Source organism: Rattus norvegicus, chromosome 3, assembly GCF_021556685.1.
Source record: "Rattus norvegicus strain SHRSP/BbbUtx chromosome 3, alternate assembly SHRSP_T2T, whole genome shotgun sequence".
In the NCBI taxonomy this organism is placed as follows: Eukaryota; Metazoa; Chordata; class Mammalia; order Rodentia; family Muridae; genus Rattus; species Rattus norvegicus.
In genome coordinates this window covers 141,126,592-141,150,928 of record NC_141536.1, presented here as the reverse complement: position 1 = coordinate 141,150,928, position 24,337 = coordinate 141,126,592, and the positions used below count along the sequence as shown (strand labels likewise).

At 49.5% G+C, this 24,337-nt stretch overlaps 2 protein-coding genes across 6 annotated transcripts in view; both read right to left on the bottom strand.

The window, feature by feature from the left end:
• Nucleotides 1-24,337, bottom strand: part of Hm13 (histocompatibility minor 13) — a 35,312-nt gene that overhangs the window by 3,000 nt on the left and 7,975 nt on the right. For 3 of the 5 annotated variants that reach the window (NM_001399536.1, XM_087652285.1, NM_001399537.1), the window contains exons 2-11: nt 24,122-24,220; nt 21,137-21,219; nt 15,849-15,937; nt 13,185-13,270; nt 12,968-13,093; nt 12,098-12,155; nt 10,028-10,111; nt 7,271-7,307; nt 6,315-6,417; nt 1,683-1,768 (exon numbers count right to left, since the gene is read on the bottom strand). In NM_001399536.1, the coding sequence (NP_001386465.1) occupies nt 1,683-1,768; nt 6,315-6,417; nt 7,271-7,307; nt 10,028-10,111; nt 12,098-12,155; nt 12,968-13,093; nt 13,185-13,270; nt 15,849-15,937; nt 21,137-21,219; nt 24,122-24,220 (851 nt within the window). Of the gene's footprint in view, nt 1-1,682; nt 1,769-6,314; nt 6,418-7,270; nt 7,308-10,027; nt 10,112-12,097; nt 12,156-12,967; nt 13,094-13,184; nt 13,271-15,848; nt 15,938-16,597; nt 21,220-24,121; nt 24,221-24,337 lie in introns of those variants that run through there. The other 2 variants (XM_087652284.1, XM_087652283.1) reach the window with 2 other exon arrangements.
• Nucleotides 14,001-14,779, bottom strand: Mcts2 (MCTS family member 2). The gene has a single exon (NM_001408789.1). It carries the CDS (start codon nt 14,677-14,679, stop codon nt 14,134-14,136), a length of 546 nt encoding a protein of 181 aa, NP_001395718.1. The 5' UTR covers nt 14,680-14,779; the 3' UTR covers nt 14,001-14,133.

Below are 24,337 nucleotides of genomic sequence, written 5' to 3'. Positions count from 1 at the left end.
TCTACAGGTACTGTGGTGGTATGAAATGAAACGGCCTCCATAGTCATCGGCAAGTGGCTGAAAAGAATTAGGAGTGTGTCCTTGTGGAGGACATGTGACATCGGTGGGCCATGAGGCTTCAAAAGTCCATGCCAGCTCAGTGTCTTGCTCTCAGCCTGCGGACCAGGACACAGCTCTCAGCTCCTGCTCTATACCCCAACCATCATGTTCCCTTCCACAACTAACAGACTAAGGCTCTGAGGTAAGCAAGCGCCATAATTAAATGCTCTCTTCCACCAGAGCGCCCTGGCCATAGTGCTTCTTCACGGAAATAGAACAGTGACTTAGACCGATACAAATTTATCCATGTGTGCCATGGTGCTTGTGAGCGCAGAGGACAACTTATGGGATTTGGTGAGCATGTACACGTGTGTGTGTGTTTGCTCTAGCACATGCACTGAGGATAGGCTTCAGATCCCTGTGGAGGCCTGTTGTGAGCTGCCCAGTGTGGGTGCTGGGACCCATACTAGAGTCCTCCGAGAAAGGAGCAGGTACTCTGACTATGGAGACACCTCTCCAGCAGTAGCAACTGTACAAAATGTAACCCATTCAAGAATGAATCACATGAGTTTTCAAAGTGGCAGTGAGAAAGAAATAAAAGCAAAAGATGAGGCTGAGAAAGGCATGGAGGACAGAAGAGAGGACTGCCTGGCTCGCTTGCTTTTCCCCAAGGACCTTCTGGGTAGGGTGGGGCTTGCCCAGGAGAGCATTTAGGGAAACCAGGCCTCAGAGGGGGAAGGAGGCAGCTTCTGCCCTGGCTGGGTGCTCAGAGCTTAATTAAACCATGGGGATACAGGGGACTGGTTTAGAGATCTCTCCACGCAGGGATGTACAGAGAGAGATGGAGTGCTGACCTCAAGCACCAGGTGCCTTGCCAGAAGATGGGGTGGGCGGGCTTCCAACCGGCAGGCCGAGCCCGGAGCTGGGGATTCCAGGCAGGGCAAGCATGGGGAAGGGGTGAGTCATCTGTCGCTCTGAGGCAGCCAGGTGCACAGGAGGCCCTGGCAGGCACTTGGGGGACAACTCGAGGCCAAGCGGGTGGAGTTGGGTGAAGGCCCCCGAGTGGGCAGCTTTAATAGTAGCTGGCAGCTATTTCTAGGTCTCTGGCAGATGGGGTTGGTGGTGCTGGGGAGCAGACACCTGCTGGGAGTCATGCAGGCCCTGGGGTAGGGGTGGGGCTGTGCACAAGGTGTGGCAGATGTGGTAGTGGCCGTGGGGAAGGGGAGGGCATATGAGAAAAGAATAGGCTGTAGGTTATGGCTACAGAGGCAGCTAGAGAGGGATGGACAGATGCTTTCTTGTTAAGGGCATCTTGTCCTAGTACATGCAAACTGATGTTGGGGGGTAGGGGTAGGGGTGAGGGAAGATGTCTCAAGTCACCTGGTGACAGAGCTAGCCTGTGATCCAAGGCCCTGGACAATGGGCAGTCTGGAGAGAACCTCTACCAGCCATTTGTCTAACACACAGTAGGCATGTAGGCTGCCCTAGGCTAGACCTCCTTTACTCCTAGGGAAGGTCCCACAGCAAAGCACAGGCCAGGCAGCTAGTCACCAACAGAGAGGCACAGGTGGTGGACACTCCCTCGGAGACAATGCTCACGTGATCAGGCAGGCTGTGTGCAGGTGTGCCCCATCCCGCCTTACCTGAACATCTCTGCCACTTCTCCCTTGACCAGTGCCACCAGGACAGGAAAACCGATGCAGGCAGGGACCAGGTACAGGAGGGCCGGCTAGGACAAGACAGAGGCTAGTGAGGGAAGGCACTGACTCAGGACATCCCAGTACCCCAGCCCTTTTCTGAAGTTAACTGAGGGATAGCTCAGACCCAGGTTTTCAGAGTGAGTCAATGGCAGAGCCTAAACACAGGGCTAGAGCCAGAGACCAGGGCTCCTCCTCTCTGGCAGGAAAAGCACGCACTGTAAAAAACTGGATGCAGGGCTCTAAGGTTCCCTAGGAACCTGACTGGTAGCGAGTGTCTGAATCACAAACACCAGTTCAGTGCTGCTGCTTCTCTGGCTGGCTTTCTTCCTAGTAGCCGGCAGCTAGGCTGGGGCAGAGCCTTGCATTTGGGAGACACAGTGACAGGGTGAGAACAATGACAGTAGCTACCTGTGGCTGCAGCCAGTCTAAATGCGACTCCTGCTCACTGGCTTTTACACTTCTGTGCCCCCCACCTCTCCCAAGTCTGTGCTAAGACCCTGGGAAAGCTGGGCTGAGAGAGAAGGAAGACAGTCCTCAGGCACGAGGCCTTCCCTGGTCCTTCTAGCTCACCTCCATGCTGTGACTACCCCCTTTGGACAGAGAAGGTCTAATGTTTTGGGGACAGCCCAGGTCTCCATTCTGAGAGTTAACCGGAGAATGGAAGTCCCACATACTAGACCCTGAAGTCATTCCTTGCCTATTACCTTTGAAAGGTGGACATCACACCATAACACCGTTGCTACTGGAAGACCCCATGAGATGTGACCCTTGTCATCTCTTCCATGTCTTGTGGAAGACAAGATCTAGTTTAGTTGTAGCCCCAGGACCTTGGCATGTGCGGGTTCAGCTGCCTAGGCTACTCTTCATCCCTCTGCCTGGTTCCTTCTCCTCAGACCTTGTCTCTGTGGAGACGCTTCCACTTGCATGGCTTCAGGTCCCTGGCAGTGTGTAAGTGATCACTGTAGGCAGAATGGAGTCTCTGTCCCCTGGTGGGTTGTGGACGTGGAGGGAGCAAGTGTCTTCTTCCCTGGTCAGTCTCTATGTCTGGCATTTAGCAGTGGGCTGTGGTGTGTGTGTGTGTGTGTGTGTGTGTGTGTGTGTGTGTGTGTGTGTGTGGTGTTGGGGGTGGAGGTAGGGGCACGAGGTGTACTCATGGCTTCTCTTTGCTCACGAGTTAAGAGATAATTTATCTTGGAGGTAAATGGAGTGAGATAACAGACATCAGTCTCAGTATGAAGCCATCCTGTGACCCAGCAGCAGCAGGTCTCTCTTTGCACCTGAGGATGAGCTTCAGGGGACCATTTTTTGGCCCTGGTCTGGGAGGATAGTGAGTCACATTACTTTACATAGATCACCCTAGAATCTAGTAATACGCCTAACTATCCAGACCTGAGTTCTAAAGATGGTGTTCCTGAGGATCACAGAAGGGGACAGACCTCCCCAAGGTCATGGAAGGTGTGTAAGGCCAAGCTGGGATGGGACCTGGGAAGTTGGGCTTCTTTCACCGGCACTGGGTCCTTGTGGGTTTTTGAGGTCCATGACCCAGGCTGTGAGAAGCAGCTGGAGGTACTCTAAGTCCTAAGCAAACTCATGAGAAATAAGACATGTGAAGCGATTTAAGCTTTCAGGACACAAAACTAGAAAAATGGGCAGAGGTCTAGCTTAGTGGCAGACTGCTCACCTAAAGTCTAAGCAATTCTGGGGTTTGATTCCCAGCACTGCCACAGGTGGTGTGGGCGGGGCAGCTAGAGAAAGAATAAAATATCTAGAAAGTAGAAAGGAGAAGGTGGACATTGTGGTGCACACTTGGAATTCTAGCACTAAGGAGACTGAGGCAAGAGAATTACTCCGAGTCTGAGGCTAGCCCAGCTAGACAGGGAGAACTTGCCTCAAAACAAAACAAAAAAACAGGCAATGAACCAACCAAACAGCCAAAACCAGGCTGGGTGTGGTGGTGCACACCTTTACCCAAGCGTTTGGGAAGTAGAGGCGGGAAGACCTCATGAATGATAGTGTACTCTCACACAGTAAGTTGCAGGCCAGCCAGGGAAACACCAAACAACCATCAGCCAAACCTAACCAAACGAAACCAAATCACACAGCCCCTGTGACTAGGAGGAAAAAATAACGTGAACAGAGCAGGGATGGAAGGTCCAACTCCAACAGCAAACTTGATTTATGGGGGCCGGAGGGATGGGCTCAGGGGTGAAGAACGCACACTGCTCTGGTAGAAGACCCGAGGTTGGTTCTGTAGGCTCACAACTGCCTGTAACCCCAGCTCCAGGGACTCGGAAGCCCTTTGCTGGCTTGTGCAAGCACCTATACTCATGTACACAAACCCAACACTCTGTCACATAGCAGTAACAAACTAAGGACAAACCAGTGAGCAAAGTGGGGATGTGAGGGTGGGGAAGGGCTGGTCAGGAGTGACAGCAGGGCTCTCCTCTACAGCCCATGCATTCTCTTCCCCAAGACAGCCTTGGGCAGAATGTAGGACTTTCAGGGGAGTATGTGTGGACTTTTAGTCATCCCCAGTGGCCTTCTTACCAGGGAGCTGGTGGCCTCAGGCTCATGGGAAGGTTTCTTTTAAGACAGAGGAGGTTTGCTATTGTCAGAGGGATACAAGCCTGCCTTCTTTTTTCTTCTCAATGTACCCGGGAAACTCTTCAATGAGTGTCGAGGAGAAAGAGAGATGTACTATTCAGGGCAGTGAGGTAGGGACCAGGGCTTTCTGAAGCAGCTTCTCATATATGTAACCCAGGCTCCCTGGAATTAGCTATGTAGCTATGAGGCTGACTTTGAACTTCTGCTCCTCCTCTTCCACCTAAATGCTGGGGTCATAGGCATGTACTACCATGCCTAGCTGGGAAGGCTTTCTAAAAGGCTAAGTGAACTGAAGGCCATACAGGGGACATCTACCTAGAGCAATGTTGTCGCAGGGGCTGCTCATGTCTTCTTGGAGAAGCGGACACCATTCATTAGGCTCCACCTGCGCCCTGGATCCCCTCTTCAAGGACTTTCAGGGAGATAGCCATCTCGATGAATCAAGACCAGGTGCACAGGCCTGGGCATAGTCTGGCTAGCTGGATTACCTGGTCAAGTCTGTCCTTCTAGGCCTCTGGGCCCTCCCTGTACCCTGCATGAGAGCAAGAATCTCCTTCCTCTCCAGGGGAGAAGGCAAGCCCGCCACCTGGTGGCTGCAGGGGGAATGAATGTCTCTGGCCTACTCCAACGCAGGGCTGGGAGCTGTAGCACAGGCCTTGAAAAGGCCTCTAAGCCTTTCCGGATCTGGCCATCTGTAATCCTCTCACCAAGCACATGCCATGCTCCACTGACACAGCAGAGGCTGTACCAAACATAAATGACTGAATGAGAAGGCTCTACAAACAGTTTGGATTTCTCTGCTTATGAGCCACACCCTTGGATCTTTGTCGAAGGTTTAAGCACAGGCCCGGAGCTCAAGAATGGGATCTTGTGATGAATTCTAAGGCAGCTCCCATGTGACGGTATTTTGGAGATGGGAGGAGTGAAAAACAACAGTACAGTAGCTTCCCCCTTATCCTCAGGGCACCTCAAAACTGTACAGCATAGCATGCTGTGTGTGCCTACGTCTGTAACGGTTAGTGGTGTGCAGTGTGATAATTCTGGATCAGGAAAGACTCATGTAGACAGTAAGAGTTATCTTGGCATTTAAAACTGGAGTTTTCCATTCAATATTTTTGGGCTGTGGGCAACTGACCTCACAAAAAACAAGGTATCTAGGTGTAGTCTGTCCCACCTTTAAGCCACTCCCCTTTCTGCTTTCATTAACTTAACAACTAAGGAAATTCGATCATGGAACTCCCATGACCTGGCCTGCCTCCCAGAGAGGCGTCTGGTGGATTCCCACTGGGGCTTCCTCGGCCTCTGCACCGAGACTGTTCTTGCAGCCTGGGCCTGGTTTTTATGCTGTCCCAGGTCAAGGCCGAGCTCTACTCCCCACTCACTGGATGGAGCACCAGCTCCAGCTTCCTTACCACCTTTCTAGGACTCAGGTTACAGAGCCTGGCTCGTGCCCTGTGTCGGTCAGACAGGAGGAGAAGCAATCCTTCTGTCCAGTCCCTAGTGGCTTCTTCCCTTCAGACCCCCAAGACCCCATGCTGTCCACTGAGCTGGCTCAGTATCTGCCGCCTACCGTGGTGGGAGGAGGCAGCAGAGCCTTGGCTTCCACTTGGCGGAAGCACCCGCTCACTCGGTCCTGCTCTGTTCCCTGCTAGGCTGCCTGGGACGCCAGCCTCCTCCCCCATACCTGGAATGGCCAAGTGACACACTGTCTGTTTAGGGGCGACAGGCAGAAACCAGGTGGAGAGCTCTGGCAAAATGTCTGCTCTCCCAGTGAAGACAGTGGTGTGCCGAGAATGCCTAGAGCAGCAGCTGCCCTACTGTCACAAGTCAAAGAGCCAAAAAGCCACGACTGTTTGCTGCCACCACAGGGTCCTGACTTCTGGGCTGCTTGTGCATATGACAGAGCGACTCCCTGTAGGGTCTGTACTGTCGAGGGAGCACTCTAGACACCGCGAGGGACGCGCTGCTCACCTGGGCGTGCTTGAAGATGTGCATGATGAAGATGGTGAGACCCAGGCCGAAGATGTAGGCAGCGAAGCTGGTGTAGAAGTAGGTGTGGGTGTTCTTCTTCAGGCTGCGGGAAGGTGGAAGAGGAGGTTAGAGGAGGCACATTCTGTCTGCAAAGACTGGAGCTGCATATGTGTTGGTGTGGAGTCTCTGCTAGGAGCCTGGACAGCCGTGCACACTGTACTTCCCTGAGCTATGTCTCTGTCGATAAGTTACTTTTCTTCTTCCATGTTCAGTTTATACCTTTGTCAAAATGGGAAAGCCATAAGGCCATTTGTAAATAACAAATGTAAAAATCTAGAAATGACTCTAAGAGTTTTAGCCAGCGCAAATCTCTTAGGGGAAAAACAAGCTGGCCCTAGGTTATCCCCATAGAATGTAGATTTGGGGCAAGGCCCAGGGAGTCTGTTGGGGACTGAGTCGGGCACTGTGCGTGCTTGGCAAGTGTTCCTTTGAGCTCCAGTCCAGCCTTAAGTTTAGATTCTACAACAGCCTGTAAACAGTCCAAGGAGGGAGAATGCAGGGAACAGCTAGACCTGAACACAGTGGCCCAAGTACAGCCTGACATAGAGCGGCTGCAGCTGGCTTTCCCCAAAGCCACCGAGGTCAGCCTGTGCTCAGCGCGCTCCCTGAATTGGCACAGCAGACCCGAGAGGGAACTCTTGCTTACCACCATGGAATGAGGTTGAGGCTGACAAGGTCAGACTGGCCGCCAAGGGCACAGGGCTACAAACACCAATCTCAACTAAAAGGATCTCCCCCCCCCTTGGCAGCGGCGGGAGGGTGGGGGTGGACTTCAAACTTCAGAATGCAGGTGGAATGAGAATTTCTCTGGCAGGACATGGGTGGAGGTCCCTTTTCTGGGCTCCTGAAAGCTGGAGAATGCTGGAGAAGCCCAGGCCAGGCCTTCCCGTGCTTACCTGATGTCGAAACGGAGCAGCAAGGCGATGAAGATCCCTGAGAGGAAAGGCACAGTTAGAAGGCCGGGACTGGGGTGGAGGTGGGGACATGGAGTGGGGTACCCGACTGATGGACCGGACTGGCCCACCTCCAGCACCTTATTATCACAATGGGCCGTCTAAACACCGAGTGTCCCACTGACCAGGCACAGTGTAGACCAAGTAAAGCCACAGCTCCTAGAGCTCAGCCAAGGGGGCAGGACAGCAGGAGGACGACACCAGTCATGACAGATTCCGGCAGGATACCCAATCTAGGCCTGTCCTAACCGAAAGATGGACGTCTTGTGATATAAAAGGTGGACTGCAGTGGGCCCTAGTCTGAAGAGGGCTTCACTGAGGGTGACACAGGCCAGGGAAGGAAAGCAGGTTCTGAGGAACTAGCACGGCTAAATGTGGAGCAGGAGGGAGACAGCGCAGAATGGCCATGCAGCAGGCCCAGGTCTCCATTCTGAGAAAGGAACACAAGACACTGGGAGAATTCTGGGAGGAGAACCACCTAAACAGATCTAGAAAGAGCCCTGTGGCTGCCGCCTGGTAGGAGGTGGAGGACTGGAGCTAGAGGCAGTCCACTGGGAAGTACCACGGAAGCCCAGGAATGCAAACTCTGTCCCTTAGCACCCGACCTACACTTCAAAACAAAGTCCAAATGCCCCAGAATCCAGAGTCCCTGAGACACAGCTAGCCAGTGCAACCTGTGTGCCACACACATCCTTAATGGACCTCCCTCCTCACAGGCCTTTCAGGCTCACACAGGACAGGGTCTAAGTCTCACTTAGCTGAGGACAACCTCTCAAGAGCTGAAACATTCTGTGTCCATCAAAAGCATCAACTACCAATCATGATCAATAGATATATTTACAGTGCTGCCTTTGGAACCCAGGCCCACTATTGTGCACGCCAGGCAAGGGCTCTACCACTGAGTTATGCTCCCCACCTCATGTCATTAATTTTAAAGAAGGAAATGAGTCGTCCTCTGAGCACTGTGAGAGGAGAGATGGGTGGAGAAAGCTGACCAGAGCTGCCTTTTCCACAGTGTTTGGGGCTCATCGCCCCCTGGTGACTCATACTGGTAACAGCTCTCCAACTAAAGCAGAGGCAGAGGCTCTAAAACTGTATTCAACTGCTGGCACCTGAGGGGTTTCCAACATGCTGCTCTCTGGCCTAGAAGATTCGGAGACGTGTATAGATGCTGGAGTAACTAATATGGAGAGGATGTATGTACTCCTAAAGCCCAGAACCAAACACACCAGGTCAATAGTGGGCATCTGTCTGTAAGGCAGTGGTTCTCAACTATGGGCCATGATCCCTTTGGTGTCAAATGACCCTTTCACAGGGGTCACCTAAGACCATTGGAAAATACAGCTATTTACAATTCATAACAGCAGCAACATTACAGTTATGAAAAATAGCAATGAAAATAATTTGGTGGTTTGGGGTCACCACAAGATAAGGAACTTTATTAACAGTTGAGAACCACTGATGTAAGGCACTGGACCTAGGGGTGGGATTCTATCATTCTCCTTAAAAAACAGTTCTGGCCACCAAGCCAGGCATCGAGCTAGGAGGAACACAGGACCACAATCTGTTCTGCCCCTGGTCGTCGTCACCATCACCATCACCACCACCACCACCACCACCACCACCACCACTGAGATGTCTCTATCCACTGCCAGGGGGCTTAAAATTAATCTTAAAAAAAAAATTCATGTGCATTGTTATTTTGCCTGCACACACGAGTGTGTGTATGTGTGTGTGTGTGTGTGTGTGTGTGTGTGTCTGTGTGTCTGTGTGTCTGTGTCCATTCGTGTCGGATCCTCTGGAACTGGAGTTGTGAGCCGCCACGAGTGCTGAGAATTGAACCTGGGTATTCTGTAGAGCCACCTCTCCAGTCCCTACTTTTTTTTTTTTTTTTTTTTTTCTTTAATAAGAGTCCCATGTTGAGCAGCTAACCAAGGCTAATTCAGAATTCCCTGTGCCTGGGGTTACTGGGGCTAAAGGCACGTGTCATCATCTCCTACTACGGGAATCACATCTCTCCCATGTTAATTACCCTGTTGACTTTGGTATTGTATAGTGTGGGGAACCGGGGGGAGAGGTGTGTGGGATATGTCAAACCCAATCTCTTAGACAAGCAGAATCATTTCTTTGCGCCTGTTTCTTTAACCTGGAATACAGAAATTCCATCTATTCACCCTGTAGAATCAGAGGCCCACTGCTGAGGGCAGTGTGACTTTCTATCCATCCTTTAGAGGAACTAGGTTAGACAGATCCCAGACAGGCGAGTAGGGAGAGGGCCACAGATAAGGACACACAGTTTCAATTGCTTCACCCCTTGACCTCAGACTAAGGCCTGGCAGGCTTTTTCTCCCATAAGCAGAGCTCCCTCCAGCTCCAGGTTGGCCATATATGTTCAGGCCATTCTTTTTTTTTTTTTTTTTTTTTTTTTTTGGTTCTTTTTTTCGGAGCTGGGGACCGAACCCAGGGCCTTGCGCTTCCTAGGTAAGCGCTCTACCACTGAGCTAAATCCCCAGCCCCAGTTCAGGCCATTCTTATGTTAAAGAAACCTGCCGTACACCACCAAACCACAAACACGCACTGAGGGAGAATCTGACCTTGCTCATTCCCAATAGGTAAGGCTAGCTTCCCAGTTAGTACTAAAACTCTGACATACCAAGCATCTTCTCCAACCCTCCACCACCGTCCACTCCCAGCAATTACCTGGGATGACAATGTCTCCAAGTCCCAGCATGGCAAAGTTGTCTGCTTCAAGACCCTTCTCCAGCAGATCCTGGGGGAACACCACTGCAGGGAGAGGCAGGGGCGAGATGGGAAGGGTCAGAGAGGACTCTGTTTCCCCAGCCTCCAGCCCTGTGAAGTAGGACTCAAACATATTTGTGCTTTGGGTGTACAGGGAGATGACAGGGTGCACAAAGGATGAAATGGCAGCTCTTACAGCAAGGACTCTAGGATCACCTAGCCACAGGTTTCATTCATCCCTGTCTTTCCTTCCAGTTGCCATGGGACCAAGCCAGGGCTGCCATGATTGGACAGACCACCACGCATCTCTCAAGGTCACCTCACCCTCTTTTTCTCTGAAACCACCCGGTAAGGTCCTTGAGCTTGGATATCTCAGGTGATTCAGGGTCATCTAGGGTTGAGACTCCACGTTAATCTGCGTTCTCCATCTACCTTGCTGGAGCACAGCAGTTTGCTTTTGAGACAGACTTAGCTATGAAGTCCAAACTGGCTTTGAACTTTCATTCTTCTCAAGTACCAGGATTTCATTCCTGCATGTTCAGCCAAAGAAACCAATGCTTTAATTTTTTAAAGATTATTTATTTTTATTTTATATGCGTTGGTGTTTTGCCTGCATGTATGCCTGAAGGTGCCAGATCCCCTAGAATTGGAGCTCGACAGTTGCGAGCTGTTATGTAGGTGCTGGGAATTGAACCCTGGGTCCTCTGGAAGAACAGCCAGTGCTCTTAACTGCTGAGCCATCTCTTTTTTTTGGGGGGGGGGGAGGGGTGGTGCTGGAGACTGAATCCAAGTCCTACCGGTGAACACTTCACTACTGGCTACACCTACAGCCCCTAACATGACCTGGCCAGTGAAGCACGAAGGAAGCCTCCCCAGTGCCCTTGGGGGTGGCAGGGGTGGAGTGGGGTGCACTCCTTCTCGAGGAAAGAGAAACAGAGTTCTCCTTCTCTGCCTCTGGACATGTCTGGGTGAGGAGTCAGTGCTGGAATTGTGGTTCTTCTCGGGGACCATGGGAGGCTGAGCTTAAGCATACTGGGAATGGTAGGGTGGGAAGGCAGAAGTAACCTCGGTTTTGGTGATTTTAGAACGGCATCCCATCCTTGAGCTCATCTACCCAGGCTTACTGTAACTGAGATAACAAAAATGTCTCCTTGTTTATTTAGGCCCTGAAATCTCAGTACTTTGGAGGCAGAAGCATCAGGATCAGAGGCTCAAGTCACCTCAGGCACACAGTGAGTTAGTTCTACGATTGCTTTGGCTACCTGAAATGCACCTCAACAAACACCCAAAGAAACTTTCCTTCTTCAAAGACATTGGTACTTAAGGTTTTCCATTTTCTCTTGGGTGGGAGTTGAAACAGGGTTTCTCTGTGCAGACCTGGCCAGCCTTATCTACAGAGTGAGTTCTAGGAACTCTGCAGACCAGGCTGGCCTTCAACTCAGAGATCTACCTGCCTCTGCCTCCCAAGTGTTGGGATTAAAGGCATGTGCCAGCACACCCAGCACTGCTGGATTTTCTTTTTTTTTTTTTTTCTCTTTTCTTTTTTTCAGAGCTGGGGACCGAACCCAGGGCCTTGCGCTTGCTAGGCAAGCACTCTACCACTGAGCTAAATCCCCAACCCCACCGCTGGATTTTCTAATACTGTTATATAAACACCAGTCACTGTAAAGAGCAGCACCGAGGTGAGGTGCAGACACCACCAAGAGTTGGTAGACAAACAGCACCTGGCAGTCAGGGAGCAAGGGAACCCCAGTGTGGTGCAGTGAACGTGGAGGCCCTGCAGGCCCTGTGATACTGCTAAGCACCTTGCCCATGTTTGTTCCCGTTCCTATATATTTCATGCCACATGAAGTCATGACCAAGTGGCCCATGGCCAGGGTCTGTGAGGAAGCCTGAGTTCAAGAAAAGAGACAAGAAAAAAGATCAACGAAGAGGAAATAAAGAGGCCCTGACACCAATGATGTAACATCAGCAATGATGACCCAACTGGGTAGAGAGGAGGATGGCTTGGATGTGAGAGTGGTCACTTACATTTTATTGGTGCCTCAAAGGACTTGGCCACAGTCACCATCACGTTGGTGCCGAATACCTGGAAGGAGAAGACATGAGTCTAAAGGGGGAGCGGGTGGGTAAGAAAAGGCTCCCTAGGCTTCTAAATGCAGTACTGTGGAGGCATAAGAGAGTCGAGCAAGGAACTGGGAGAGCCCAGTGCAGACCTGACTGATATTGAATTGAGGTGGCCCTTCATGTGGTTCTGGGCAAAAGAAAACGTGAAGGAGAAAGACTCTAACTGGCCCAAGCAGCTAGATTCCACCAGGTGGCGGTGGCACAAGTCTTTAATCCCAGCATTTGGGAGGTAAAGACAGTTGGATCCCTGAGTTGGAGGCTAGCATGGTCTGCAGGGCAAGCTCCAGGACAGCCAGACTGTTACAGAGAGAAATCATGTCTTGAAACACTACCACAACCGCCAAAAGAAGAGAGACAGAAAGACAAAGACCGTAGGTAGCATTCATTCAAAGAGGTCTTCTGGAGCTAGGGAAAGGATGCTCCAGTTAGACAAATCTCAGACCCTTTTCAGCAGTACCTCAGAAAAGTGAGTATGCAGCCAGAGCACAACTAACCTTTGTCCTTTTTGCTGGGCCATTCACCAGCATCCACCACTACTCTCCAAATGTCCCTGAGCCTCAATTCAATTGCCCCAGAGACACAGGATTAAGTTTCCCTGGAAAGACCATCTGAGGGGATCTGAAGGCACTAGGTTCTCTGGATTTATAGATGGACCAAAAATAGACCTGCTTTGGGGGACAAACTTCTGTCAGACTGCCACTTGCACCAGAGATTCAGGGAAGCCAGGAAGCGGCGGACCCTCAGAGCTGGACGTCATGTCCCTGCCTGACTCACCCAGAAGATGTCATAGATGAAGAGTCCTCCAAGCAGAATACAGCCAGTGCTCACGTTGTTCAGGTGCAGGAGCTCTACCCCATTAAGGGAGAAGGCCAGGCCAAACAGGTTGTTGGCAATCCAATGCTGAAGAAAGGTGGGAGTGAGACCAGCTTGCTGTGTCCCATCCTGCCCTATCACCCCAACCTCCCCTTCTGAGCAGGCTCTGACTACTTACCTTCCTTAGAAGGTACCAGACACCAACGACGCTGCTTAGGCCCAGGCACACCAGGTCCTTAGTGTCAAACTCATAGTTGATGATCTCTGGGCAGAGAGGCCAGGTAAGTCCACTCCCCAGAGCGAGCCTGTCCCCCCAACCTGTCAGCCCTTGGATGGAGGAGGGCATGGCTGTTGGCATGGTCAGACAGGCCCATAGGCTCAGCCTTGGCTTGGTTAGATTGGTGGGGGGAATTAGGATGGGAAAAACTCACTGGAGCCATCTCCACCCCTCAACTTTCTGGAGGGGGAACATCAGCCCAGATCAAATGTAGGATGTTAGAGTCATAAGCTCTGCCACCTGACGCTGGGTGTCCCTGTGAAGGCAGTGCCTTCTTAGGAGTTTGTTTCCCTATCTGTAAAAGGTCAACAGTACCTTCCTCATGATGGTAAGGAGTAAGTAAGGCTGTTCTTACAATGCCCTCATCACAGTGCCTGGAACACAGTGGGTTCCCAACTAATGGTACTCTTACCAAGCTCAGAACAGCTCAAGATTTTAGGAAATCAAGTGAATTGCTGGCAATGCTTCACAAGCAGAGGAAGGAGGAAAGAGACAGAGATGTAGAAAAGAGGCTCAAAGGCTGCTCTCATCAGGAGCACCTTGGTAGAGACCCTGATGTCAGACCCACTCTGGATGCTTCCGAATTCCCTAATAAGGAAGCTCAGAGAGGTGGTGGAGACTGCCCTAGGCCAGAGTTCGGCCACTTTTGTCAGACTCCACAGTGCAGCAAGCTGCTTGTTTCCAAATTTCTGCTCTCTTATGGTTACAACACCCCGATTTTGTTTTTTTAAGGCATCTTGAATTTATTCAGCACAACCACAGAGGTATTGTCTTCATGATGTCACATACAGACACACACACAGATACAACACAATATTTATATTTAGCTCAAGTGTATTGCGTCTAAGGCTCACTTATATGTCTTCATGTGCCACAGCCCGTCATTTAGATAATGGATATTCTCAATGCCGATCCCCTTGTTGATCTTCTCAATGTCTGCTGCTGCCATCTTCATGACTCCGACACACAGGGCATGCTCTTTCCCTTCTGCCATGACCGCCACGATGGTATCTACTGCAGCAGTGTAGAGCTTCGCTCCAGGAGATGTTAAACCCGGACACATGATATTTGCACCACTGAGCACAAATTTGATGGCTCCTTTGTCGACCTGCTGGTGTGGCAGGATAAACGGGTATTTGTGAAGTAATCTTAGCGTTGGATAAAAAGGTCCTTTTCTCTGCCTGAAAAACAGTAATTCTCCGTTGACTGTAAGGATTTCCATGTGTTCATGGCATCTCACTATTTTGACGGGATCTTTCTTAGGCATGATTTGATTAAGCCACGGCTCGATACCTGGAAACTGCTCAGTCAGTTGGCTCTTAATACCCTTAATAACGGAAGTTTTCAGTTGGATGCAGTTGGACACACTTTCTTTCTCGTCAAATTTCTTGAACATGATCTTGGTGAAGGGGCACCGACAGGTAAGAGAGCTGAGGCGAAGCGCGGATCGCTGACCGTCCGAGTCCGTGGTCTACAGGAAGGATGGCACCGGCATCCGTGCCGGCCGTTGTCGCTAACCGGAAGATGGTCCGACAGATTGCGCTTTACGGCTGTACAAAACCAATGACTTCCGCTCCACTGACCACCCACCACGTTTCCTCTGACCCCCACGTGGTTGCCCCACCGGTTCTTCTTCCGACTTCCGGCTCTTCTCCGGATTTCCGATTGCAAGAAGGGCGGGGTCTGGACCGGAAAATGCGTCAGAGCATCCAAATCTAAGGATGGACAACCACTTCGGGTTCGGACTGGACATGCGCCAAGCTGCGGCACAAATCTCTCGCGGCACACTTCTCGCGGCACTATATGGCTCCCCCCCGGAGCTCGCGGGCCAATTGGAATGTTCCTGTCTTCCCTCAGACTGCGGGATGGTTGCTATCCTAGACGTCTCCGGAAGGTCCCCCGAGTATTATAAAGCTTCGGAACCCTGAAGGGCTTTACGGTTGGTTGTTAAAAAAACAGGCGTAGCCATAAAAAAAATCCAGTATTTATTTGGCAAAGATGTACTTGACGCAGAGATGAAACATATCAATGTTTTGGGGACAATGCAGAGTGAGTTTGGCAACCAGGAGAGAATGGAATACATTCCACAGGCATTTCATTTCATGTGTGTGAATTATCTTCCATTTGGTCCAAGCCATTGTTATTCTTGTCACCTTGTTTGATCCGCACGGTAACATACATATCTTCACAGTTATCTCTTTCAAAGCTTGTGTGAAACAATCACGATAGCCACGCTAAGAGCTGTCTGGTACGGCTTTAACTAGGGGGCCTATACAAGCCAGGCACTGTGCTGAATGCTTTCTGCTTATTGTTTACTCCCTAACAGAAGAAGGTAAGGTACTAAATTATTTTTATTTTACAGATGGGGTAACAAACATCCAGATTCCCATATCTAGGTGGTGGCAAAGCTGGGCTATGAACCAGGGCCATAAGAATTGTCTCAAAAAAAAAAAAAAAAAAAAAAAAAAGAATTGAGTTTCTCCTTTAGTACTCGTTTCTTTGGGAGACCCATATTGGAGAAAGAAAAGAGGGAGACATACTTCAGGGGAAGTGGGCAGCACTGACCTTCCTTGTTTTCCCCAGAGCCCTGTGTGAAGAGCAGCTGATACTGGCGATTTGGGAAGTTGGCTGGAAAAAACTTATTCATGAAGGGGCTGAAAAGAAAGACAAAGCAGGTCGGCAAACTCAGCCCCTACAGATGACCCCAGCTCTGGCAGTCCCCACTAATACTTATTTTGGTTGTTAACCTGCAAATACCCTTTGGTGCCTTGGTAGGTACACTGTTTCCACTCTAGAGATTTGGAGTCTATCAGAGGATGACTTGACCAGTGTCACACGGGCAGCCAGGATCTGAACTGAGATTCAAACTGAGGTTTCTGAACGTCTAGTGATTTGTTTCATGTATTGGCAAAGTAGACATAAAACTTGGTCTGAAAAAATTGGGGGAAGAATCAGAATTTCCAAGTGTGGCCCATGTGCCTCCTGTATCTGCCTGTTTTGTCCCAGATTCTGATACTGTCCCAGTTCCATGATACTGATCAGACAACAGAATTTGGGTTTTTACAAATGTAGCTGAAATCTAACAGCCGGGTGAGCCACAGCCCCCAGGGTGGGAATATCTTCAGTTTTATGCCTATTATGAGGTCTCCGTTGCTCAGGATGAGCCTAACTTTAAAAACATTTTTACCTAGGCAAGGCAGGGAACGGAGGGGTATTTTCCCAGATTACATTAGAGCCGGTTGAGCAAACCAAGGCCTCTTGGTTGTGGGTGTGACAGTGTTGCAGTCCTGTCTCCCTGGGCTTGGTTTCCTTACCTATGTGTGAGAGAAGCTTTTTGCCTGTTTCAAATTAGTCTGAGAAGATGAAATGAAGCAGGAGAGATGTCCAGCTCAACGCTGGCCTGTAGCAGGGATGTTTAAGAACATATGTCATAGAAGACATCCCAGAATGGTTTCCCACTAAGAAGAGAACCAGGGAAGGTTTGGAAATATCTAGGTCACAATGGATAAGAGAGATGCCCCCCCTCGCCCCCCCCCCCCCGTGGCTTGGAGAATATGAATTTAAGAACTACCTCTGGGCCCCAGTTTCCATTTGTTAAACAACTGATGCTTTGCAGGCTGTGTGAAGTGATTGATAAATGAGTATCACAGGCAAAGAGGCAGGCACAGGGCTCACAGTGGGCATTCATGGAAGGCAGAAGCAGCCAGGATGGCCAAAGCTGGGTGCTCAGTTTGCTGAATCTCTTTTGAGGGAGGGCGAAGGCACGGTACATGTGCAGACACAAGCAGAGGCAGAGAGTGGTTTGAGGAGCTAAAGCACTCACCCTGCCTAGCCTCTTAGGAATTTGGGGTTTCATTTTAACCAGCAGAGTAGACTGGAGACACGATTCTTAGGTTCAAGTCCTATCTTTGCTACTTCTCAGAACTGTGACCTTGGCGAAGTTACTCAACTGCTCCACGCACTTCTTTCCACATCTGAGTTAGTAGATACCTTATTACGATCACCACTGTAATATCTCTCAGAGGATTATTGTTTGTGCTAAGATGGAGTCTCTCATTCACAGCTCAGACTGGCCTCAACTCCGCAATGATCCTTCTGTTTCTGTCTCCTGAGTGCTGGGTTACAGGAAACCCAAGTCTGATACTCTCAGGGACTGTGAAGAGGACTAAGCTAATACTTGGTATTTTATGAGTTCATCTGCAGCTTCCACTTCAAGTGTTAAATGTCTGTGCTGATTTCTGCATGTATGCTACACCACTCTGCCACACATTTAGGCCTTAATCATTCTGAAATAGTTTCACTCAGTTGCTCAGGCTGGCCTCCATTTTTTAATCCTCATGTTTTAATCCCTCTAAACAACTGGGATCACAGGCAAGCGCTGAGGAAAAGGGTTGCTGTAAGATACAACACAAAAAAGGACTCACATGATGTAACTGGTGTGAAACTGTGAACCTCAGGGCCAGGGCCCTGTCTTGTTTGCTGGCCTATTCTGAATGCACTTTTACTTCATGCACACTGTTTTGTGGACTCTCTCTCCATCACTCAGAAGAAACTCAAAGTTCATTGTTTCCTGCTGAGAAATGTTCTGGTGCCTTCACCTCTGGGGGTAGACAATGAGGGCTAATGAAACTGGTGATGTGCCCTGTTCTCCAGAGGTGGAAGCCTGGGGCTTTTTCTCTGTGGGCCACTTGAGTAGGGCAAGAGCTCAGCCACAGGTGATAAAAATAGGCCAAGATTGCTTTGGCAGATGTGTGGAATCTGGCTGGGTTGGAGTTTTGGTGACTGTATTATGTGAAGGCAAGATGTCCCCTGCCTGTCCCCAAATACTGTGAGCTGTGGTCTGGTCTGAGTGGGGTGGCAACAGAGGTGGAGGAATTTAGGTGTGGCCTGGGCCAGCATGGCCTGGGATTTGGCTCTTACAATCTTTAGCAGGCATTTTAGAGAGATGTGGAGAGGTGAGTCTGTTTTCTCCAAATTCTCTCTTCCCCTTAACTGTGGCTACAAAGCGATAAAGAATTCTAGTATTGTGGTCAGACAGCCTGGCGACCAAACTTCTTTGCTTTTATTAACTGTGAATCTTGGAAAAGCCATAGTAATTCTTTTGAACCTCAACTTCCTTGTCTCATACCCTCAGACCTTCTGGTACAAATCAGAGGAAGGTCTGACTTATGGATATAAACAGCTCATGGAAACTCTTAAACACTGTAGTTTTCTTAACCAAAAGACTCGAGAAAACACACCTCCAGTGAGTAAGAGTCAGTTTAATTTTTGGATCAACACTCTTAAAACAAAAAAACCCAAAAAACCACGATTAACTTATATTCCCCCCTTGTAATAAAATTTGTTGTTGAATTTCTTTCTCATGGTAACCTTACGCCTCAGTCTCTCAAGTTCCTGGGTGCCACAGCAGATTACTAGTGTTCTGAATTTTGTTAAGAAAATGACTCATGACTGGGGATGTGGGTCAGTGCTAGACCACATGGCTAACCTATGGGTGACCCTGGGTTAATTCCTAACACCAAAGAAAAAGCAGAAAACAAAACTTAGGGCTGGGCTGTAGCTAGGTAGAAGAAACTGCCTAAGAATGTACAAGGCCCCAAGTTCAACACCCAACACAGAAAACAACCAAACCAGCTTCTACCTACAAGTTTACCATGTACCATGTGCTGTTTCATACACTATCTCATAGAACTTAATGTAGCTAAGGATGAGCCTGGGCTCCTGCTCCTCCCCGTCTCTGCATCCCAGTACTAGGATCAGAGTCCTGAGCCCACACACGAAGCTTCTACGTGTGCGCCCCCACCCCCCTTTTTTCGAGACAGGGTCTCACAGTATAGAGCTGCTGGTGACTTGCCTGCCTCTGCATCCTGAGTACTGGGGTTAGAGGTGTGTGGTACTGCCTGGCTTCCCTCGGAGTTAACTGCTGACTTTTGTTTGTGGTGCTGGGATCAAACCCAGGGCTTTATTTACCTTACTAGGCAAGTGCTTCACTAAGCTCTGTTCCCAGAAGATGGTTGGCTTTATTTTGTGTTGATAATAGCTATCAGTAACATTCCTGAATTGGTTAGAGGGCAGAGAGACAATTGGCTATTCTGAGACATGTGGACCTCAACAGTTTGTAGGCAGTGGGATATAGGGCTGCTGGGATACTGTGAAATAATCAGCTCTCAAGCATATGCCCTTAATGGTGCTTTCAAAGAACATGCTCTCCCGAGTGGTGAAGCTAGGCTATGGGAAGAACAGGGAAGACGGCTCTGGCCAGACTCGGAGTCCTCATTGGCATGAAAAGGAAGGAAACCCAGGGTTTCAAGGCGATGACTCCTATCCTTGCCTCAGGTCCTCATGAGTGCTGGACCTGCCATTCTTGCAGGTAATCCTCTGAGAAGGGCGGCAGTACTTTCAACGCAGCTAGAGAAGGTTCTAGGTGAAAATGGTTCTAGATTTACTACGAGGCCCATAGCTAAATCCCAGCTATGTAACACCGGGCCGATCCTGAGCTCACTGTGGGCCTGGTAAGACTTCAAGGTGTGCGGAGACAGGAGCAGCCCATTTGACACTTCCTGTTTGTTAGAAGGCTTTGTATACTATGGACTGATACTTGGAGGCCAAGGGTACATTTGAGATCACACTGCCTGCCTCCATCCTGCCAGCTTACCTGGAGGAATAAGTCTCACTGTTCCTTGGTGCACATTCTGTGCCCACATCATGTAGCTCTAAATACTCTAAAAAGAGCCTGAAATTGGTCCTTTAATGTACAGAGACCATCTAGCTCCTGATCTGGCACCTCCTTCTACCTCTTCCAGGTTTCCTACTTCTCAAACCTGAGTTCAAGTTGTGTTCCTTCCCTTGGGCAACTTTTCCTGGCCACTCCTCAGTCTGTCTGTGGACTACTGCTAACATGCAGACAGGAATGGGCTGGATGCTTTTTATTGTCCATGCCAAGGATAAGACTCTTACTTGGTGATGTGAAAAAGTACCAACAGAGTTTACGTGTGCAGGCCAGCTCTGCAGAGTGAAGGTGGCCAATGGCCCCTTGTTTCCATGATACTGTCCCAAATCATTTATGCCTGATGTGAGCAACTGGGTCTGAGCAGAGTGGCCTGTGTCCACAGACCTGGGCTTCCACCCTCATTTTGCTGTTTACCAGCTGTGTGATCTGACTGAATGTCTTAATCTAACTTCAGCTTCACTAACTTACCCAGGAGCAACACCCAGAGTTAAAGGTGTCTAACAGGTGATCATAGAAGTCCTAACAAAGGACAGCTGTACTTTTTGACGGATAGACATTTTGTACATGAAAGGCACCAGACCAGTTTAAAAAAAAAATAAAACAAAAAAACCCACACACAACCCACAACTTTGAGGGACTAAAGTCAGATAGGTTAACATGGAGTACAGAGGCTGGATTTAAGGCCAGGCAGTCACGTTCAGGGCCTGCCCTCTAACCCTCTGCAGGTAGGTGCCTATCCCATGAGGAACCAAGCCTAGTACGTGTAAGTGGTCCTGATATGACACACATCAGCACTGTGATGACTCTCTGACACTCCTGCCTATGTTTTCTCTAAGACTAGGTCTTATATGGTAGCCTAGGAACTTGCCTCAGCCTCTTGAGTACTAAGAGCCACCATACGTACATGGCCTTGCACATCCTTATAAGGAGTCTGTGGCCCTGAGAAGTTCTGGGTTCCATCCTAGGTCGCATAGAGTGCCAACATGAGGGGAAGATTCCCTTAGATTTTATAGGCAGGATTTAAACCTGACTTTGAATGACACAAAAGATCACGTTCTCATCCAAGACCCTGTACTGGCTCCTGAGAAGCAGCTTCAAGGGCTGTGGAGAGATGCCTTCTGACCTGATGGTGTGGGACAGGGCCAGGATCCCCAGCACGAAGAAATACATGGACAGCAAGAGGTTGATGTACTCCTGGGAGAACAGCTGAGGAGGAAATACAAAAAGAAGCAAGTCAGGGTTACCAAAGCCTGAAGAATATCCTGGAGGTTGGTCTCATTCTGTCCCTCTGCAGTTAGGGGCAGTCAGGACGAATTTCAGACTCCAGGACCTCCATTTTCACAGCTATGGTGAAGAGCAGTACCTCAGGTCCCGCCTTGATGGGTTCTATGAAAAAGTGTCTAGATGCTTACACATGTGATTTCATTGGAGGAGGGCAATTACTATGTGTGCCTAAGGCCTTAGATGGCAGTTCCAGAGGAATAGAGGAGTCTGAAATCAAACCCAAGAGCAGTGTCAGAACCATAGAATTTGTTCAATGGTTCTCCCAGCTCAAACATCCAGGAGCCCTTTCGAAGCAGCCCCCAGGTCCTCCAGCATGATAGTTTTGAAATAACTACACACTGTGTGCTCCACTTTTCCTATTGACTCTTCAAGTGACACCTTCCCATGCCTGCAATGGCAGCTGTAAGTTGGGACACCAGGTCCTGACAGCCACTTCATCTTATCATTGCAGGTCAAACAGAAGCAGTCTGCCACAATGCTCCAAAGCTAGCTTCCTTCTGGAGCTTGGGAAGGCTGTGCTGAACTGATCTGTGCCTGTTGCAGTGCCTCTGCTACACTGGTCACCAAGTTCTCTTAAACGTGGATGTAGGGCCCACACCACTTGAGAAGACTCAGTTATCTGCTGAATGTGAGTCTGATCATGTTGCTCTCCCTCCAAGCCTTTGTGCGCTGTTCCCTAGTGGGAAGAAGGGCTTGTACCACCTCTGGATGGAGTCTGTAAATCACTCTGCCCTGCATACACACTGCCAGTTTCACCCATGGCAGGGCAGACTCATTCCCCTTCCTAGGCATCCTGGGGGTGTGTTCTTGAGCTGATGAGACAGCTTTCTTTCCCCCTTACCTAGGCCACTCCAACTCTGCCTTCATCAGCTTTCAGCACTGAGAAGCTTTACTCAGGGAACTGGTTGACCCCTGCCTAACAATTTGGCTGCATTTCCTGACTGTCTACCATGTGTAGAGCACTGTGCCAAATACTAGCCACACAATGAGGAGTAAGGCAACTTCAGAGTTCATATGCAATGGGAGAGAAAGAATTGCAAACAATGCTGGGGGCCAAGGCAGTGCCAGGTTCTGCAATACCATGACAGAGAGCCCAGGAAGGAGGGGTCCTGCATGAGCCAGCAGAGGGAGCACTGTGCCCTGGTCTAGAGGCATGGGGACTGAGGAGAAGCAAGACTCCTGCCTGTGGACTGGATGTGCAGAGAGGTATTGGAAAGGGTAGGAACAAAGGGACTTGTCCTGGCTGAGCAGGTGGGTGGGTATGAGATGGGTTCTGGCAGGAGGAGCTTGCAATGGCCTGATTCCATGCTTTACACTTAATCTGCAAGACTGGTGTATGTCTTCACCATTTTACAAGACGCTTTTGGGTTTCATTTGACTTGTAGACTAGTGGGACTAAGTTTGGTGGCAGTCAGTGGTCACAGAACCCAATGGGAAGGTAAACGAGTGTCAACACTTTGGAGGGCAGTTTGATGCTATCTGGGGTGAGGTGCAGTTCAGTGGTACAAAAATGTGCTTGGCACGATAACACCTCGGTTCTCAGCAGCTCCACTGCTGCCACCAGTACCACCCACAAAGGGATCTGGCATTGTCCATCTGACTGCAAACGGAGACCCTGTTTGACTTAGAATCTTACTGCATACTTGAGGAAGACATATTTGTGCACCAAAGTATTTTGTGCCACACTGTGGAATGAACATACTCATATTCACCATGAATGAATTGCTAGCAGTGCCACTATGAGAAGCCAACACCGGGCCTGAGCCCCTGGGGCGCATGAAACAACCAGGCACATCTGATTGTGTTAGTACAGGGCAACCAAGCAACTCACAGAGCCCTCCAACCCTCAAATAGTTAACGTCATCTAGGACTACCAGTACAGATTCTCAAGAAACTACGGGAGAGGATGTGGCTTGTTGTACCTTTCCTTAGGTTGAAGAACACAAACAGACATATTTGGTTACTGTGTTAGTAATGAAATCTAGGGCCTTGTGCCTGCTAGCCAAGTATTCTATGACTAAGCTACACTCCCAGCCTTGAAAAAAATTAATCATTTAAAGAACTTTGCAATTGCAAATTAAAGCTATTCTTGACTAATTTTCAACAAACAGAATGAGTTTGTGATATACTAGTAAAAACATGAAGAGTTTAACACTTTGCTTCTGATGCCAAGGCACATTTACCGAAAGCCTGAAGGGAGTCACAGCATACAGTGACTACCCTGTTGTGGGACCTGCTTCTCTCTCAACAGCCTCTTCTGTGTAAGGAATGCTAAGTGTCCAGTGTCCATTACTTTCACACTCAGAGAACAGTATGTATACATGGAGCAGAACAGGCTTACAGTGCACTTAGCTACATGAGAAAATGCTCACGGTATTTTCAAGGGGGAGTGACCTCTACAGATGAGCTACACTGTGTGGCCACAGCTATGGAGAGAGCATGGGAGGACCATGGAAGACACACCTCTGAGGGGAACTGGGCATGGACCTGGAAGTTGGGTTTTGTTTCTTTCTTTTTAACTTTTCTCTGTTTGCCAAGTTTTCAACATTGAGCCTGGTTAACTTTTATTGGGAAAATAAACCTCAATTTAAAAACAAAAAATAAACAAACGTGATCAGTATGGCCGAGGTATGTCTGCAACAAAAGCTCACTCAGACCAGCCCAATGCAAGGAAACAGAAGTGGTACAAGAGTACAACACTGGGGAGACAGAGGCCTGCTGGAGGGGAAAGGGAGCAAACACCAGCCCTGGCTTCTGCCCGCATGACTCACTTTTGATGCTGTTTCCATGCAGAAAATAGTTATCTAGGTAGCAAAGGACTTACTTTGAAAAAGAGGTAGAGCCCCAAGAGTGTACAGCTGGCGATGATGGGGAAGCGGGCAGCGTCTCGGCTGGTGATGGTTTCTGGCATGTCCGAAGAGCTCTGGAGAGAGAGGGAAGGGGCAGCTGAGCCACCATGGCTCCTGGAACACGAGGCTTCAGCAGTCATCATTCTCCCTTCGTGCTGGTGCACTTTGATATCTCGGGGATTCCCACATTC